Here is a 17,230-nt window from a genome sequence, read left to right as displayed (position 1 = left end):
GAAGTTCTGTCTGATGTGCAGTCGATCAATAAAGGATTGATTGAGAACAACTTTGGCAATCCTTTGTTTGACGCAGTTATCAAGCAGTACTACCAAACTATTTGTTTATCAAGAATGAGCATTTGCTGCTTTTCTCAATTTTGTGTCATTATTAACTGAACATCTGCGAGTTTTGGATCCTCGTTTGGACAAAACAAGCATTTCTTCAGATGCTACTTTGGGCAATTTTATCTATTTTCTAACACGGACTGAATGTTTAATTTACCAAAAAGTAATTAACTGGTGAATTGGTGATTTAAAAACAACGCATTGTTGCAGCCCTGCAGTATAATTGGTAAGAAATAAAAAGCTCCATAATATTTGCTTTATTAGCAACACTTGAAATAAGAACATTCAGATTTGATCCTCCACCTCTTCTGGTGGTTCCAGGTAATGTTTGAAATCTAGGAATTTGCCTAGAAATGTAAAATGCAGAGCCGGCCCCTCCCCCCACCCTCCCTTCCCTCTCCACCTCCTGACCCTGATGCACCCCTCCCCCCCCCCTCCCTTTTTTTTTTTCCCCCCTGACTGCTCCCACTCGTCGCATAGCTCCGCCTCAGCAGCCTCTCCACTTATTTGATGTCACGGTTGTGTTGGTTCCCCCCCCCGGTGGGGCATGCTGGGTGGGACTGGCCCCTGCTCGGCTTCCGACTCGAGACGGGTCAGATATTTTTAAAGTTGCAGCCGAGCTCAGGCGGCCGATGACTGGCGAAGGGGAGGGGAGCTTTGAACCCGCGACTGAGTCACCGAATCGACTGAACCCCGAGTGAGTGCACTGCAGAAAAGAAAAGATGAAGTGCACATGTGAAAAAAGATGAAGTGCACATGTGAAACTGAAGTACAGTAAGCCCGTGGACTTCCACCAGCGCCGTGCCCGGGCATGTAACACGAGCAAGATGGACTGTTATTGTAGGCAAAAGGGGCTTTGAAAGGAGCTGCACGTGAGCCTGTGTGTATGCGGGCTCCTTTTGCACGACTCGTCTACACAGTGTAGGTCAGGCAGTCTGTGCAACACCGGCTGGAATGCAGCACTGAACACACACACACACACACACACACACACACACACTTATACACACTTCTGGTCTGGCCATCTGGTGATGCTTATTCCACCATCTCAACATCACACACAGGGGGGAAAAAGTAGGTCAAAGGTTCAGCAAAGGTAAATCATTTTTTGTTAAACGCTCACCAGAGTCAACAGATTTTTTATTTTTTTTTAAAACACTAGTTCCCCTCGAAAAGTGAGCGCCACCCTTGTCATCTGCTTGTAATCACACAGCCTCTGCCGGTGACTCGGACATCTCTCGGTTTGACCTTCTCAGATTTAGAAAAAAACAAAAAGGCCGGGTTATCACGGGACATAAACAGAGGCTGAACCCAGCTGGGACGGGCGGACTTCTCACTTCAGCACGTGCTCCGTGTCGACCTGGATGGCGACGGCCTTCTTTTATTTGCAGGCGTTCACGTCTGCTCGCCCTCACAACTCGGACAACAGAGACGCCACGATTATCATCACAGCCTGTTTTTGTTTGTGAGCCAAATAAGCACTTCGGCGAATGCCTTATCGCCATCTCAGGTGTAAAAGCGTTTCTAAGCGCCGTCCTACACAAATAATCTCAACGGCTCCCCTGTTGTTCTAGATGCTATCTGAGTTGCAGGAAGCCAAGATTGTTGGCTGGCGGTGAAATTTAAAAAAATAAAAAAACAGAGCACGAAATGGTGTGTAAAAACGTTGTTATTATTCCAACATGATCGCCACTAATTTACATCAGGGGGAAAAAAAATGGTCAGATTCTGGCCTGTGCTGCAGTCAAAAAAAGATAAACAAGTTTCATTAGTTTAAGGGCCTTGTTTAACACAGATGTTTGCCCCCCCCCGCCGCCCAGCCCCCCTTCCAGCTGTGATTTTAGATGTAAGCTAGTGAGTGAATGCAAGAGGCCCCCGTCAAATTCTTTAGCCTAGTCAAAGACAAACAAGTCTGTTTGTTGATAGTAATCACTAGTCCTGTGTTAATACATTGGAACCGGTTCAGACACGGGTTTGACGTCCACTCTGTGCAACTCCATCACTGCTTGACCCATCTCTACGTCCGCAACCACAATCAGACATTTTAGAAATTGAAATTTATAACTTTGTTGTATGCACTAACACACAAAAAAAATCTGTTTTTTTTAGTCTTAAGGGATTCGTGTTGATGCTTGTTTGTTTGATGCGTGACTACATTGTAGATCGTGTGCTTCCATTGCTTGTCTATTTGTCCTTTGTCACCAAAAAACGTCAAAAAGCCTAAACTTTTACGTCGCATACACATTTCAAGATTAAACAAAAGTCAATCTCCAAAAATAAAACACCACCATTAACCCTGACTCATGGTCAAAAACCATCGACCTCGCTGTTCGACACATCTGTATCAAATTAGTCTACACTTAAGTAAACTACTATGGCCACCCACAGCTCCGCTAATTGGCCACCTTATGAAATGGCTCCAACTATTCTTGATGGGCATGTTGTTGGATTATGTCTATTAGAAAAATGTATTTAAAGATGCGTTAAACATGGCATATATGGACCTGTGATTGGGAATTTTTCACTATTTTTTGATTAATGAATCAGTTAAATGAAACAAATACAGATTAATTGACAATAGTCATTCGTTGCAGCCTTAATCTTTAACAGAAAACCATCCTGAAAATACTGTTGTATTGATTTCAACCATATCCCCCAGCCTTACTTGCTTTTTTATTTCACATAATACTAAAAGTAGTGTGATGCATTAGCAGGGCTAGATGCCTGTCAGCAAAGGTCATGGGCCTCAGTTCTGCAGATAAAAGGTAGTTTCACCTTTCACTCTGCCTTTCTTCTGCTTCTGGTCTACCAGGACAAGCTGATGTCTGGTTCAGACAATACGCTTCAGAACAATCTGAAAGGTTTGAGACTCTGGTTCTAGTGTAACATCAAGGATTTACATTTCTAGACAGAAAGCATATTCCTCTGTTTCATTGGCCTCTGTCTTAGTTTTATCAAAGGCCACTGCCATGTTTTGCCTGGAGTCCTCCAATTTGAATGAATTTTGTGACTTTTCAACAAGCAGCCATTCAACATGCCTCACTTTCTCCCCTCTGGACAAAAGAGCTGGCTTCAAATAGGTGGATTTAACCCAGCCGTGTGGGTCAAACTAAAGGCAACAGGTTTCTTTTTTTGTTGGTTTTTTTGCTGATGGGACAAAGCCGCCTTTTTAGTTTTTGTGGATTTGTCGTTGGGCTGTTCCCCACTGAACATGAGTTAGGCTTGAATTGCAGCTGGACAAGTTTCTATTTCTCTGTAAAGGGCACGGACTTCAGAAATGATGAATGACCGAGGCTTAAATTTGTGGACAGGATTTGAAGGTTCTTGGCAGTGTTTTATTCCCTTAGCAAGTCCACGGAAGAAATTGATGCTGCAGCTTAGTTTCTGTTTTTTTTTAAACGGGGTAAAAATGTTTTTTGAAAGGATTTCCTGGCAGCTACATCAAATGTTTTTCCGTAAAACATTGCCCGTTGCTTTGTTCCAAATAACTGCTGACAATTCAGATAAGTAGTGCCGTTATTAGAAACCTAAGTTTAGTCTCGAGTGAACGTGAAGATTGTTTGGCTTTTAGAAGTTGCCATTTAACAGTACAGCATGGCATTACCGGCTTACAGTGAACTTTTTTAAAGCACTTTCTGAAGTGAATTCCAGTTTTTGGATCTTGGAAATGTTGGAAATTGTGAGGCGCAAATCCAGAGATAAAAATAAATGATGACGATGATGATGTTTTTTCTTAATACTTGTGATCTTACAGTAACCGAGAGACAGAGAAAAATAATAATGAGACATTAGTGGAAAACAGAAGTGTGTCTGTTGCTCTCTTTGTCTGATTTTGACCACAGTTCAAATTAGGGCACATTTCAATTTCAAGTAAAACAAACCAAGACATTTTTTAATAGAGTTTGCAAAGGAGCTTTGTGGTTGTCTTCTTCTTTTGTGTTGACTTTTTGACTGCTGCACATTGGACGGCCCTGCTTATTGGGGTTAAGGGACGCTAAATGAAAGCGGCCTCGTGCCTTTCATGTGGTGCACGGCTGTGGAAAACTCTCTGCAGATTAGGGCCACGTTTTTAGAAGAAAAAAAAAGAAAAAAAAGGCTCCCAGTGTGACGCATCATCTCCAGTCGAGCAGATGAGGAGAAAACAGCAGCACTGGTGCGGCTGCAACGATGACTCAGCGATCTGAAGCCAGCCCTCTGTCTCTGCGTGAGTGTTTGTGTGTTTATGTGGGGGTTTTTGTTTGTGTGTGGATGTGCCTACATGCTTGTGTGGGCAAACATAACTCATTCATAGTGTTTCTTATCCCACTCAATAAATATAGCTCATGTATGATGGTGCCCAAACTCCTGTAATGACACGTAGAGAAAAAGATGATGCAAGTTTAGACTCACTCGGGAAGGAAAAGAGGAATGGGGCTTCTAAATAATCATTTTGTCTCTAAAAGATAATACAGTGGATAAAAACAACAACAACACCCATCATAATGTTCTGTTGCGAGAAAGAAAGTTAAGTCTTTGAACTGTTTATATGATCCGACCAGAAGTCAGAAAGTTGAAAGTATTCAGTTTCTAATCACAGAAGAAAGCAAGTAAATCAAATCGTCTGAGGAACTAGAACCACTGACGCTGCTAATATTTCATAACATATTATTCATAACTAAATAAGCAACAATTGTAGCTAAAGCTCTTAAGTTTCTGTTCATGAACAGTTAAACACTGATAATCTCCTTCATATGGACTGTGTGGGTGTGGTTGGATCACATTCGATTGACAGTGGTTTGGCAACACAAGCAAACAACCCCACAACTGTCATCACCTTTTGATTCAAATACTGCTAAACTCTGATTGGTCTGCACATATCCGTGACATCACCTTTTTTTTGCCAACTGAGTCCGCCCCACTTCAAAGCAGTGAGAGGAGCAATGCAGAAAAACAGAAAGCAGAAATATCAATCCTGTTCTTACTTTGGCACAATTTATTTGTCTGTTTTGGATCCCAGCGCACATAGTAAGAAGCTGAGAAAGAAAATGGGTTTTCAGAGCATTTAATCAAATATACGCGACTGTTTCCTGACCGTCGTCTAGCTGTCTCAGCACTATGTTATTAGTGTTAGAGCGTATCTGAGCCAGAGAGCTCACACTGAGGCCCCTTTGTCACTAAAAAAATCAGTTGAATCGCTGTATGCAAATCCAGTCTTTGCTGGCAGTGAACACCTCACAGGTGTACCTGCCTTTGTTGAAATCCACCTGAAAAGTGTGTTTTGCATGTGTTGAGGCTTTCTTTGCACACAAAGACAGTCGTGTGAGGATAGCAGGAGGAGAGCAGAGAGTGGTTTGGAGGCAAACTGTGGCGGCTACAAGAAGGAGGGGGAGGGTGGGGGGGGGGGGGGGATGAAAAGGATGAAATTTCAGATTCCTTTGACAGCATTGGATAGCCGGCCAGGAATGCACACCTCGTCTGGGCTGGGAAGAGCTTGGGGGTTTGGAATAGTTATCCGAGGTATGTGTGCTGCGCTGGCCACAAAACGAAGTGTGCAGTGTGTTTACACTTTTGCAAATCATTAATAGGCTGCTTTATAGGAGCGAAGACGGTTGACTGACGGTTGAAGAGGCTGAATTTGAATGTTTTTTTTAATAGAATTCCAATAAGAAGTTCATGTCTTTCTCTTGTGTTGGGTTGTTGGGTTGTTTTTTTCTTCTCTACAACTTCCTGATAGGTTTAAGTGCATCAAAGTAAAACTACATTTGGTGACATACAAGTATATGTTCTACTTGTCCCACTTCCACCAACAAATAGTCCCTATACTTGTAGGAAAAAAAAAAGAATTTCTTCTTTATAGTCTTTATACATCTCTTGATTTGAAAGGTGGATAATAAGAGATTGGGAACACTGTGATTGCCTCTCAGCAGCTCTCCGGCATGGGGTCAACCGAGCTCGTAGCTAACGGTGCTAACAGCGATAGCAGTACAAACTATGGCAAAAGTTCTGACAGATCTAGCTCTTGTTTATCTGAGGGGAAACAAGAGCAGAGCTGAGGCCCTGTGCTAACCAGTAGGGCTCACTCACATGCACCAACGTGCACTAAAAGTACGCACCGCCAGCCCGACTATGTCAACAAAGCAGAGAGAAGCTTGGATCAGTACGCACAAAGAGGAAGAGCGGCTTCATTCTCTGCTAAAGTAGACATTAGTCATATCTTTACTTGGCTAATACATATTAGTTTTTTGCTGCCATATTAATGCTCTGAATGTTGTATACTGCTGCTTTAAGCAACCTGGTTACAAGGCCGATGACTTGGCTTAAAATGGAAAGTCAAGAGAGAATCCCTCTTTCTGACACCAACAGGCTGGTGTGATGTAATTGAAGGTTCAGATTTCAAGATGGACAACACCCCCAGATGCATCCTTCTCCACGCACATAAACAAAGTGATCACTGTGTGTGTGTGTGTGTGTGTGTGTGTGTGTGTGTGTGTGTGTGTGTGTGTGTGTGTGTGTGTGTGTGTGTGTGTGTGTGTGTGTGTGTGTGTGTGTGTGTGTGTGTGTGTGTGTGTGTGTGTGTGTGTGTGTGTGTGTGTGTGTGTGTGTGTGTGTGTGTGTGACCAGTCCCATGACACGGTGTTTGGAATCAAAAACATCACAAGACTTTTATCATCAGATATTAACTTCACTCTTAATTTTAGGGACATTAGTAATGGTGGATTATAGAGCCGTTTGGGCTTCTGTTTTTGTGCAAGTCACCCAGATTTGGCTCTCACGCACGCCTCCCTTCTTCTCCCTGACCAAGCAGTCTCCAGGACATTGTTTCTTAGACAGCTGGAGGCATTTTGTCTGCTCGGGGATCCAGCACAGAATTGATTGTGCAAAGCCATTAAGCCGAGATCAGATTCTCACATTGTCCGGCTTGTTTAAAGAATGGCAGAAACAAGCTCTTTTTAAATACTTACAGGACCTTTTGCTGATGTGTTATGTCAGTATATGAGGTAATCTGCCGTCGACCTTTGTAGGAAACGCCTGCTTTGACGTTACCAGCTGAGGTTTGGCCTGAAGTGGAACATGATTGAGAGTTTCAGCTCTTCAAGAGTGGGTCTAGGTTTCCTTAGAAATGATAGTATACTGCTTCTGATATAATACTTCTAACAATTCCAAAATGATACAATTTCCATTTATGTTTTCCTTACACGAGCAACCACACAAGTCCTTATTTAAATGAGCAAATAAATTCTAAAATCTTGGAACATGTTTTCTGTTTTGGACTTTATCATTTGCTGGCTGTCTGTAAAAACTTGGCAAGTATTGGGGCTATAAACAGGAGATTAAATATTCAAAAGGAAATTCATCAGAATTGGAGCTTCACAAATTCCAAACTCGGCGCTAATAACCCGACTTCACCAGCTCACTGAGATATGAAATGTTGGCAGAGTCGCTTCATGTCAGGGGGGGGGGATGTTGATAAATTGTGTACTTAAAAAATTAAATTGTCAGCATGGTTTAAGTTTGTTTGTGTCCAAACACGATGCGTTTGTTCGAGCTTGATAAGGATTTTTTTTTTTTTAAAACGTTGCCCAATTTTCCACTCAGTCGTTGCGAACAAATGATTCTATTGGCCATTTCTGTATTTTAGAAAAATAAAATAACTCATTTTACCGCTGCAAGGTTGACATCCTCAGAGGGTTATCCATCTAATGAAAGGCTCTCAGCACAAATGAATGTAAATATGTCTGTCTGCAGCTTACATAACTGCACTTCTCTCAGTCTCTGTAACCACTCTTGATTTTTATAAAAAGCTTCAAAAAAAAAACAACAAGCTTTACTCAACATAATAACCGTTCTGCATAAACTGTAATGAAGCCTCAGATTTTTGGAGTTTATGTCCAATCAGATAAAACTGGAGTGAGATGATAACAGATTGAGGAGGAAATGAGAGCATATGGCCGACGTAACGGGCAGAATACAGTTAAAGAGTCTGTTCCTGGCTGTTCGGTACATTTACTCTCGGCACAGCTCGCACCACTCTTATTGTTCTCATCAGTCTGATTACTCTGAACAAGTTAGTTGATTGCGGTAACGTTGTGCATAATGTAGGAAACGTGCGCGAGGAAGTATACGAGGGAAGAATCTGTAAAGGCGGTTGCCTCTTTCACTTCGGGTGAGCCGGTGCATGAGTCAGCTGTTATCTTCCGACTCCGTGGCACTAAGCTGTCCTGACTTTGCAGAGATGCTGAGCAGGCTTCCTCCGAATTGACTCGATACTAAATGAAGAGATGGATGGATGGGGTGGTGTGTGGAGGGGGGGGTGTTCTTCTAATGAAAAAGCATCTCTTGTTTTCTACCCATCGTGATGGAACCGCTTTGTCAGTGCCACTCTTTTGTGTGTCTTTTCAGTCTGAAGCTCCACTCACCAGTTGGCCTTTTTTTTTTTTTTTTTCTTCCATTAATAGATCGCCGTCAAGGCCGCGGACATGATGGCGTAAATCTCTCCCCCTCTGTTTTTCTTGAGCTTCTCCTGTATCCCGGGCGGTGTTTATGTGAGCGAGGCTGCGCGGGTGGTGGTGGTGGTGTTTGGGTATGTGGCATGGATTCCAGACTCTGCAACCCGCTCCATTTAAAAACGAGCCGTGTAAATTTGCAAGGCGCTGGCTCGGTGCCCGGCGCTGCCCCGTCGGCTCAGACATCTTCACTAAACGTCACACTGAAAGCTTCACTTTGCACATTGTGGTGGGAACGACGGTCGCGATCACAACACGACAGATGGCGAACGCATTAGATGCATTTCACGTTCTCCTTTCTTCCCCTCTTTTTTCCCCCTGTCTTAAATAGCATTTGGCTTCAGATCGGGCATATGTGGAGCAGTTGAGCGAGAACCAAAAATAGTTTGTACAAATGTCCAAGAGCACGGCGTGTGGCCCAGGAACTTTTAATTCTTTGGCTCAGGTATGCTGCAGGTTTTGTCTGGCAAACTAAATCAGCTTTTCCTGAGCTTATTTTCCCTCTCCATCCCCAGCACCCCCGCGGAGTTTTCTTTGTCCACGGCTCTCGTCTTTTGACTCTTTGACAGCCCGAGAGTAGCTGAATTGTGAGAGAAGAATGTCCCTTTGTTTTGCCCACTTGCTGTCACTGTGGATTTGATTGTCTCAGTAGGCGACATGGCCTCAGACACAGCCATTCACACACACACACACACACACACACACACACACACACACACACACACACACACACACACTCACACTCACACTCACACACACACACGCAGTCATCCCTGTGGATGGACATTCCTTTTGGCAAGGCTCCCAGATGGCGCTGCAGGTTCTCTGTGGGCTGCAACCATCTGATGGAGTGATTGACTGTGTGACTGAAAGGCTGAGCAACATGACGACAGAGCATGAAGGGTGGAGGCACGTTGCACGGATTTCTTTCCTGCTGAGGCTTCAAACCGCTTTGGAAAAAAAAAAAAAGTTTTTAGTACAAGCTGAAGTTTTGTAGAAGCTTTGCAAAAACAGGTGGAACTGTGCAGTCAGTGTTCACCTGAGCGGGAGATACATTCTGATTTATTTTTTTTTTTTAATCTAGTGCTGAAACGAGCAGTCGATTAATAATGTAGCTGATAAACAAAAACATTATTTTTAAATCCATCTTCTAAAATGTGATAATTTGTTTTTGTGTCACTACAAAGTGGCTTTTTTGGGGGTTTTGGGCTGTTTTTCACGACAACACAACCTAATTGAAGACATTTCCTACGGCTAAGGTGATAATAATTAGAATATTATCAACAATATATGAAATATTTCAGACTATTTCATACACTACTACTACTAAAAATAGATAAAAAAAATATCAGATCATATTAAAATAATTGACAGCTCAAAACATGAAGATAATCTTTGGTTTCAGGCTTGCGGCACTAATTTCATTCCAGCATGATAACCATTTTAGAAAATGTGTGTTCAATTAGTTTATTAAGGGTTTTAATTTGCAGTATTGGTTGTTAGTATGATGTTGGAGTTATTGATCATGGTAAAGTGTGATTTTTGGATCCATAAAGAAAGCTCTTGACTTGAATATTAGGCTTGAAATATGCATTTAAAGCAGTCGTGACTATTTTATTTACTCTGACATAACGTAAACGTCAAATTTATTGCAACCAATACATAGCATTAAATGTTATCAGATTTCTGACTCCATTTTGGGGGATTTTGCAATGTGATATCAGACTTTGACACTTGGCACTCCTCTTTAGTAACCAAAGAGGAAGTCGTTTGTAAAAATGGCCTCTCCTCTATGTCCTTGTACTTTGGACTGAAAGCACACAGACCTTCACCCCAGCCATTCCTGCCCCTATGTGCTTAAACATAATGAACTATGGGTAAAATGGAAGATACTTAAAAGGGAATGGCGTCGGAGCCACAGGCTTAGTGACAGACTGTTGAGCATCCAGCGGAAGTCTCATTAAAACGGTATTTTAGTGTTTTATGACGGAGCTTACAACCAGTGTCAGCTCAATGTAGTTAAGAGTTGTGGATGATGAATCCCATCATCTGGAAGGTGACCGATTTTTATCTGCAGCTTCCCGTGGAAAGAACTCAGATGCCCTGAAGCCGTACCTCTAATCTTGAATCAAGTTTTGCTTAATTGATTTTCTCAGCCCCCTTTTTTTTTTTTTTTTTTATATGTTAAATGAACCTAGACCCAGATTAAAATGTCACAAATATGAATTCATCAGCTCCTTCATCACGGCCAGTTGAGCTGAGAGTAATTTGAATGAGTCTTGGGGTATTTTTTTTACCAAATGGACGTCTTATGATTTGCTTTAAACTGTTGGTATAGCGATGGCTATCCTGCTTCAAGGAGCGTTTATGTGTGAAGTTACACGTTGTAGGTTTGGCGTTGATAAAAGCTTAATGTAGCGTTTAAACTGTGCTCAGCCGAGTATTGATGTGATGCTCGGTACAGAATGCTATACATCATGTTCCCTTTATAACCGGATGCCACAGGGGTGTTCACATTCAAACATCAATGTTTATGTTTCAGGGGGATGTGGTTATGTTTGAGTCGGACAAAATCTCAAGTGTTCATTTGTCACGAAAATTGCTGAACGCATATCTCTCCATTTCTTTGAAATAGTCTCTGAGCGTTTAGCTCTCGGCAGAGTTTTTTTTTGTCAAACCCAAGAAAAAAAGCCCACTGAATTATAAATGACTGTGTCTGTTCTGGGTGTTTCTATAAGCTCGAATCATCCGCAGTGGGCCCGTTAATGGATGCAATTTGGGTTGGATGGAGACGTATCTAAATGCCTACACTCTCTCGGATTGAGACTGATGAACTGGGGATGGTTGCATCGAGAAAAACACTCTTGCTCTGCGTCACTTTGTGTCTTTGCAGTGGCAGTGTTACGCCTCAGATAGCAAACTATGATCCACAGTAATACATGGATCGCTCAGATGAAGTATTGCATCTACATCGGTGCCCAAAGATGAAATTAAATAGAAAGCGCTCACTATGTTAAATATTGAATAAACGTCAGACTTTCAATCATGACTCGGCGCTGATTCACCCGGAACCTAAGGTGACTGGGAGTGAACTTTAGTTAATTTTGATATATTGAAACAATGTTGCACTAATGAATTACAATAAACCAGACCTTTACATAATGTTTTCTTTATTAATACAACATTTGTACAACATATTGTTCTCAAGATTTAAAAAAAAAAAAATGTGCAAGAAAATGTTTGCTTTCATAAAAAAAAAGAAAAGAAAAACAACACACTTCCATAAATTATTCAGGATCAATTTATATATGTGTCTTGGAATACTATTATAATATAAATGCAATTTAATATAATTGTTTTATAGAGTTTAATATACAGAGAATTTAATAGAAAAAGAAAAAAACTAATTAATTATGTTTCATTTGAATCATGTCCTCTTTGTCTCAGCCTCTCTCTCTAATACACTATTTAAAACAACAGTATGAATTATGTTCATGTTCTCCAGCTTGTGGACAAAATGTGATTAAAATACAATCACATTAAAAGATACAGACAATCATAAACCACAGAGTTCATTTTGACACAGTTACTCTGACAGTCTGGTTCTTTTCCCTCCAGCTCATTCTTTGCAGGTCGTAGGGGAACATAAGTTCTGATTCTGACCTGAGGATGAGTCATCCCTATGAAAAGCCATAATTGAAATAGCAAAGTTGTAATTTACTGCAATAAGTTTGAGTTAAAAAAAAAAGTTTTCTGCTTTCAGGCTATTTTAAACCTTATATAACTTGGTTGTAGTTAAAGCAGAACCCTTGCATTTGTTGGCGGCAAGTGAGAGTGTAAATGAGATCATATTCCATCAGGGATGCTTATTAGGGCTGTAAGAAAATATTGAGTATTCAGACGTTATGTTTTGTGATACTGTATTTATTCTCAAAAACACTGAATTGTTTTTAATTCATAGTCTACATGCAGAGATTACCTAAAATATAATTTCCAAAGATATGCACCATCTGAATATGTGCTCTCTGAAAGTAGTGCTCTCAAATAAGGCAAGCACTGATCCTACTATTTCAATTGCATAAAAAAAAAGTGTGTTCTTTATACTATGACAGCTTTCCTGAAATTAGATTTAAAAAAAAATCTCAACATATCATCTTACTTACAGTATTGCAGTCTATCTCAACATATTGAATTCTGACCTCTGTGTCATGATACGTGTCGTATGGGCAGATTCTTGCCAATACACGGCAATAAAACTAATGGAAAACAGTAAGCAGGAAATCCAACCATATTACAACATTTTCATTAGACAACCTCCTCTTTTTATTTGTGAACCTCTACAACTTTTACAAGAAAAGGATTATTATGTCATAAATAACAACACACTTTGACCGCGGATAAAATTCAGACAAGCGCTGTCTCTTTGAATTTTTGTTATCTATATCAGTCAAAACACAACAAAGCATGATAAACTTTATTCCTCTTACCCCTCTCTCCTCAGATGTGTCCTCCTGCCTCTGCTGAGTGTCAAGCCTCCTCAGCAGTCTCTCTTCCTGCTGGTGGACTCCATCGACGAAGGCTGTCAGCTGGGTGAGGGGGAGCAGAGGTCTCCCCCCGGCTCCCCCAGGACCATCGCCGAGCTCCTGGCCGGTCACCACGAGTTCCTGCCTCCCTGGCTGCTGCTCATCTGCTCCGCCCGGCGACAGAACAAGGCCATTACTAAACTCTTCACAGGTAAACAGCCCCCTCATTAATTAATCACACTGTTGGCCATTAAAGGTCACTGTTCTGTAAGTGATATCCAGATAATTGATGTCACCTGGCATCAATATATCACTGTCAAAATAATTGTGATATAATTAATCACAAGTCAATCGAGCTGTTTGATATACGAGACTCTATTTGCACCTGTCTGTACGGCTCCGCGCTCGTTTCCGCTCAGTGGCAGCTATTTTGTTTCCCTACATAGATGCGATGCATTTAACCTGAGAATGCGGTTGCACGCGGAGGCCGCGGCGTTGTTCGTTTCCGTCTGGGCTGTTTTGAATAGAGCCGATGCAAAAAGCTTTCTACCATAGCGACATGCCTAAAGAGATTAGGGTCACCGCTGCAGACCTCTGGGAGAGTCGCAGCGCTTCCTTGATGTCCTCTGACACTGTACCAAACCAGCTGCTATTATCTCCCTGTCAGACCAGCAGCCTCCTCGCTGGTGATGAGCTGGCATAACATTAATCAAGAACCTGAGTGTGTGGGAGGAAGTCTCCTCCGCAGACTCGCGCAGCTGTGTGTGTGTGTGTGTGTCTCTGTGTGTGTGTGTGTGTGAGTGTGTGTGTGTGTGTCTGTGTGTGTGTGTGTGTGTGTGTGTGTGTGTGTGTGTGTGTGTGTGTGTGTGTGTGCCCCCTCTCTACCTTTTTAATAAATCCACCGAATGTGGGAGCTCCATCGTGCCCTCATCTCGTTTTTCTTAAAACCATTACGTGATGTTTCTGGGCTACTCCCCACTCAGGGTGATGCATGAAGTCGGGTTTAAGGCTGAGAGAGCTACATGTTGTTTTTTTCCCTTCATTTACAGCTTTAATGGCGTCATACAAGTAATAATATTAAAGTTACATTCATATTCTAGATTGTACAAAGAAGCAGGTTTTGAGACCTGGAGACCTGTATGATCTTGTTTTGATTTGCCTCATGTCAGGAAGTGTTTTTTGGATGGTGTGTATTATAGATTGATGTGAAGATGATCTTAAAACATTACTGGACTTGGCAACAAGCGAAACTTTCTGATATTCAGGACCACCAACAAGTTTGACCAGCGTTTAGACTTTAGTGGGTGGTGAATTCAACCTCTGGTATATGTTCAGAAGAAAGCGATGATGTTTTGCAGGTATGCTCGAAGTCAGATGGTGCGTGGGCATGTTTTCAGACCAGCTGTCTTTTGCAAGAGCTAGACAATGCAGATAATGTTCATAAGAATAGTATGTCCACTTTGAATGCAGCAGAGTACAAGTTTACTGTACATCAGGTTTGACTTCAAGAATGGTTTCCTAACTTTGTAAGACGAAATGTAACAAAGAAATACACATTCATGTATTAATATTGTTATTTATCAAAATAACATATTGTACATCAGCAAAAATTCAGCAACAAAATGGTCAGCACTTAAGCAGGAATTAAAATTCCAGGATAATGTAGAAAGTATATCCATATAATACCAAGTTGGATGGATCGGCCCAATTGTCACCAATACTCGATCCTGCTTTTTTGAGTCAGTATCTCCCCAATGTCCGATATTGGTATCGGTGCATCCCTATTTATTTAAGAAAATAATTGCCATATTAGTTGCGGACTTGCAGCCATAAAACATATAAACCAAAAAGAGTATGCAAAATATCCATTGATTCTTAGTTGGGGGTTTAAATCCTTAAATGATGATCACATTGCTATTGTTTCCAATGCTTTGAATTGCCATATTTTCATTTTAACCAAAGGCTTTAAACACATTTTCATTATCAAAATGAATAAATTTGAACCTAAATGTGTTTGTAGACCTGTTGTTCATCATTGCAGAATGGCAAAAATGATTCCGAAACAAGTATTTGTTCGGGAGGAATACACGTACTAAATACTGCTTCTGTGTTTAATCCTGAAACACACTCAAATAGAGTAAATGCAGTTCCGAGTAGTCTGTTGGTCAGTCAGTTGAAACTATTTTGGTCCACTTAAATCCAGATTTAAGTTTTCCTTCATCATGGGCGTCTTCTGTTTATTGATCGTGTCTGATTTCATGACGCAGTTCAGCGTCCCTATCATCAGAGTACCTCTCTCTCACTGGAATGATTGTCACGTGTTCACAACTTAACTCAACAATGTAGTTGGAAAGTAGGTTGTAATGACTGGGTGCCGTGTTTGGGATTAAGTGAAATCTTAAGTGTAGGCGTCAGACTGGTGGAAGTGAAGTTCAGATCTGATCAGTGTCGACAGCGGGGAGAGAAGTTGGGTTTTTAGGACACCAGAACTCTCTTCCAGTCTTTTGTGGATGTCATGCATCTAATTCAACAAACCAACTGTGATACAAGCTGCCCACTTCATAATCGCAGAGACATGCCCACCCACGCTTTCCTCTAACATCAAAGCCTCCACGTAGGTGCCTGTGCTAGATTAGATTCTGGATTGGTATCAGAGTAAAGCATAAAGTATCCTCAAAGCATGTTCACAAAAAACTTTGAGCCCACAGACGGAGAAGAAGTTTTATATTTGATTTCCTTTCAGCAGCAATTTGCATTAAATCGTATTTTCTGGTTTATGCCGCATTGGTGTGTGCGTGTGTGTGTGTGTGCTGTCTGCCGTGTCTGGTACGAACCATAGATTTAAATCGTCTGATTTTATTTGCAGTTGCACATAAAGTTAACAGTGGAGCCACCAGGGGAATATATATATATATATAGTTGTATATGCCAAGGACGTAAATGCTAATGACACAGTTTTATCCGTAACTTTCTTCAGATTGCCTGGTTGCCTTTCTCTCTTCAGATGTTGCTGGCTGATGAGCTGTCTGTTCTTTTTTGTTTCTGATACGGTTTGAAGGAAATTTCAATCTTGGAACAATCTGATAAACAGCAGTTATCTTTTTTGGGACTGGCTCTCATCTCTTTTTTTACTCCCTCTTTGATGACGGCCAGGCTTTTGGTCGGGCTCTCATTGCAAGTGCCCGGCAATTTGATTTAAAAGACGAGTCTCCGTTTGAACAGAGGATCAGAACCAAACTCGCACATCAGATGCGATGGGCCCCATTTAAAAGAAGTGAAGGACATTTGTGATGTTGCTTTGTTCTCGCGAACATGCCGTTCTAGATGCGTTTCAATGGGATCCCATTGAGTTTGTGCATTAAACTGCTCCTGCAGACCTCCTCTGAGCCTTGGTCTCTCTCCTCGGCTGATGCTTTTAGCGGCGTCTTTGTTTTGTCTGGATTCAGTCTTCCGCCTTTAGTTCAACTCTGGAAATTATTCTGCTAGACTGGCTTTTTTTTTCCTCCACCTCACACATAGGCGGACGTAGACATGCAGACAAACACATTCACCCACTTACAGCGTCCTCCATTAGCCTGGGCGCCTTATTATGAATACAGCAGTGGGATGACTCCTTATTCCGGCTGCACTGGACCAAAAATAGACCAAAGGACTTCAGAGTATCAAATTGAGGCCAACTGTCCCCTAAAAATACCCTCCGTGTTGTTGACAAGTCAGAGATGGAGGTGACCTGCCAAAAGACTCCACTTTCACACTCTGCGCAAAGCCAACTCCTCTTTTATATGAGCGGCCTATTTTGTCTGGGGTGGAGGTTGTGTGGGTTTCCCAGTATACTCTAGTCTGCGGTGATGGGAACTTTGTGGTTGTGTGAATATAGTGTTGATGGAGCTTGAGGAATGACCTTTTAACCAGAGGGTCGCTTTGCAGGAAAAGATGGTTGGACCAGAAGTCTCCTCGGATGCTTTTGAACTCTTCTGAAGGAGAGAAACTGAAGAGATGTTAGTTGTCTTTGATTTATGTTTAATTCACTTGAGTCCGACGCATACTATCTGCATCAGTTTCTTTTTTTTTTAAATTCTTAACGAGATGCCTTGTTTTCCCCCCAAGAGCAAAGCT

The 17,230-nt window shown here is 41.6% G+C and overlaps 1 protein-coding gene across 2 annotated transcripts in view; it reads left to right on the top strand.

The window, feature by feature from the left end:
* ankrd50 (ankyrin repeat domain 50) overlaps positions 1-17,230 on the top strand; it is a 34,329-nt gene that overhangs the window by 876 nt on the left and 16,223 nt on the right. For both annotated transcript variants that reach the window (XM_054597824.1, XM_054597823.1), the window contains exon 2: positions 13,093-13,325. In XM_054597824.1, coding sequence (XP_054453799.1) covers positions 13,093-13,325 — 233 coding nt within the window. The remainder of the gene's footprint in view (positions 1-13,092; positions 13,326-17,230) is intronic.

This window comes from Anoplopoma fimbria, chromosome 4 (assembly GCF_027596085.1).
Source record: "Anoplopoma fimbria isolate UVic2021 breed Golden Eagle Sablefish chromosome 4, Afim_UVic_2022, whole genome shotgun sequence".
Lineage (NCBI taxonomy): Eukaryota > Metazoa > Chordata > Actinopteri > Perciformes > Anoplopomatidae > Anoplopoma > Anoplopoma fimbria.
This window is presented reverse-complemented; position numbering and strand designations above follow the sequence as displayed.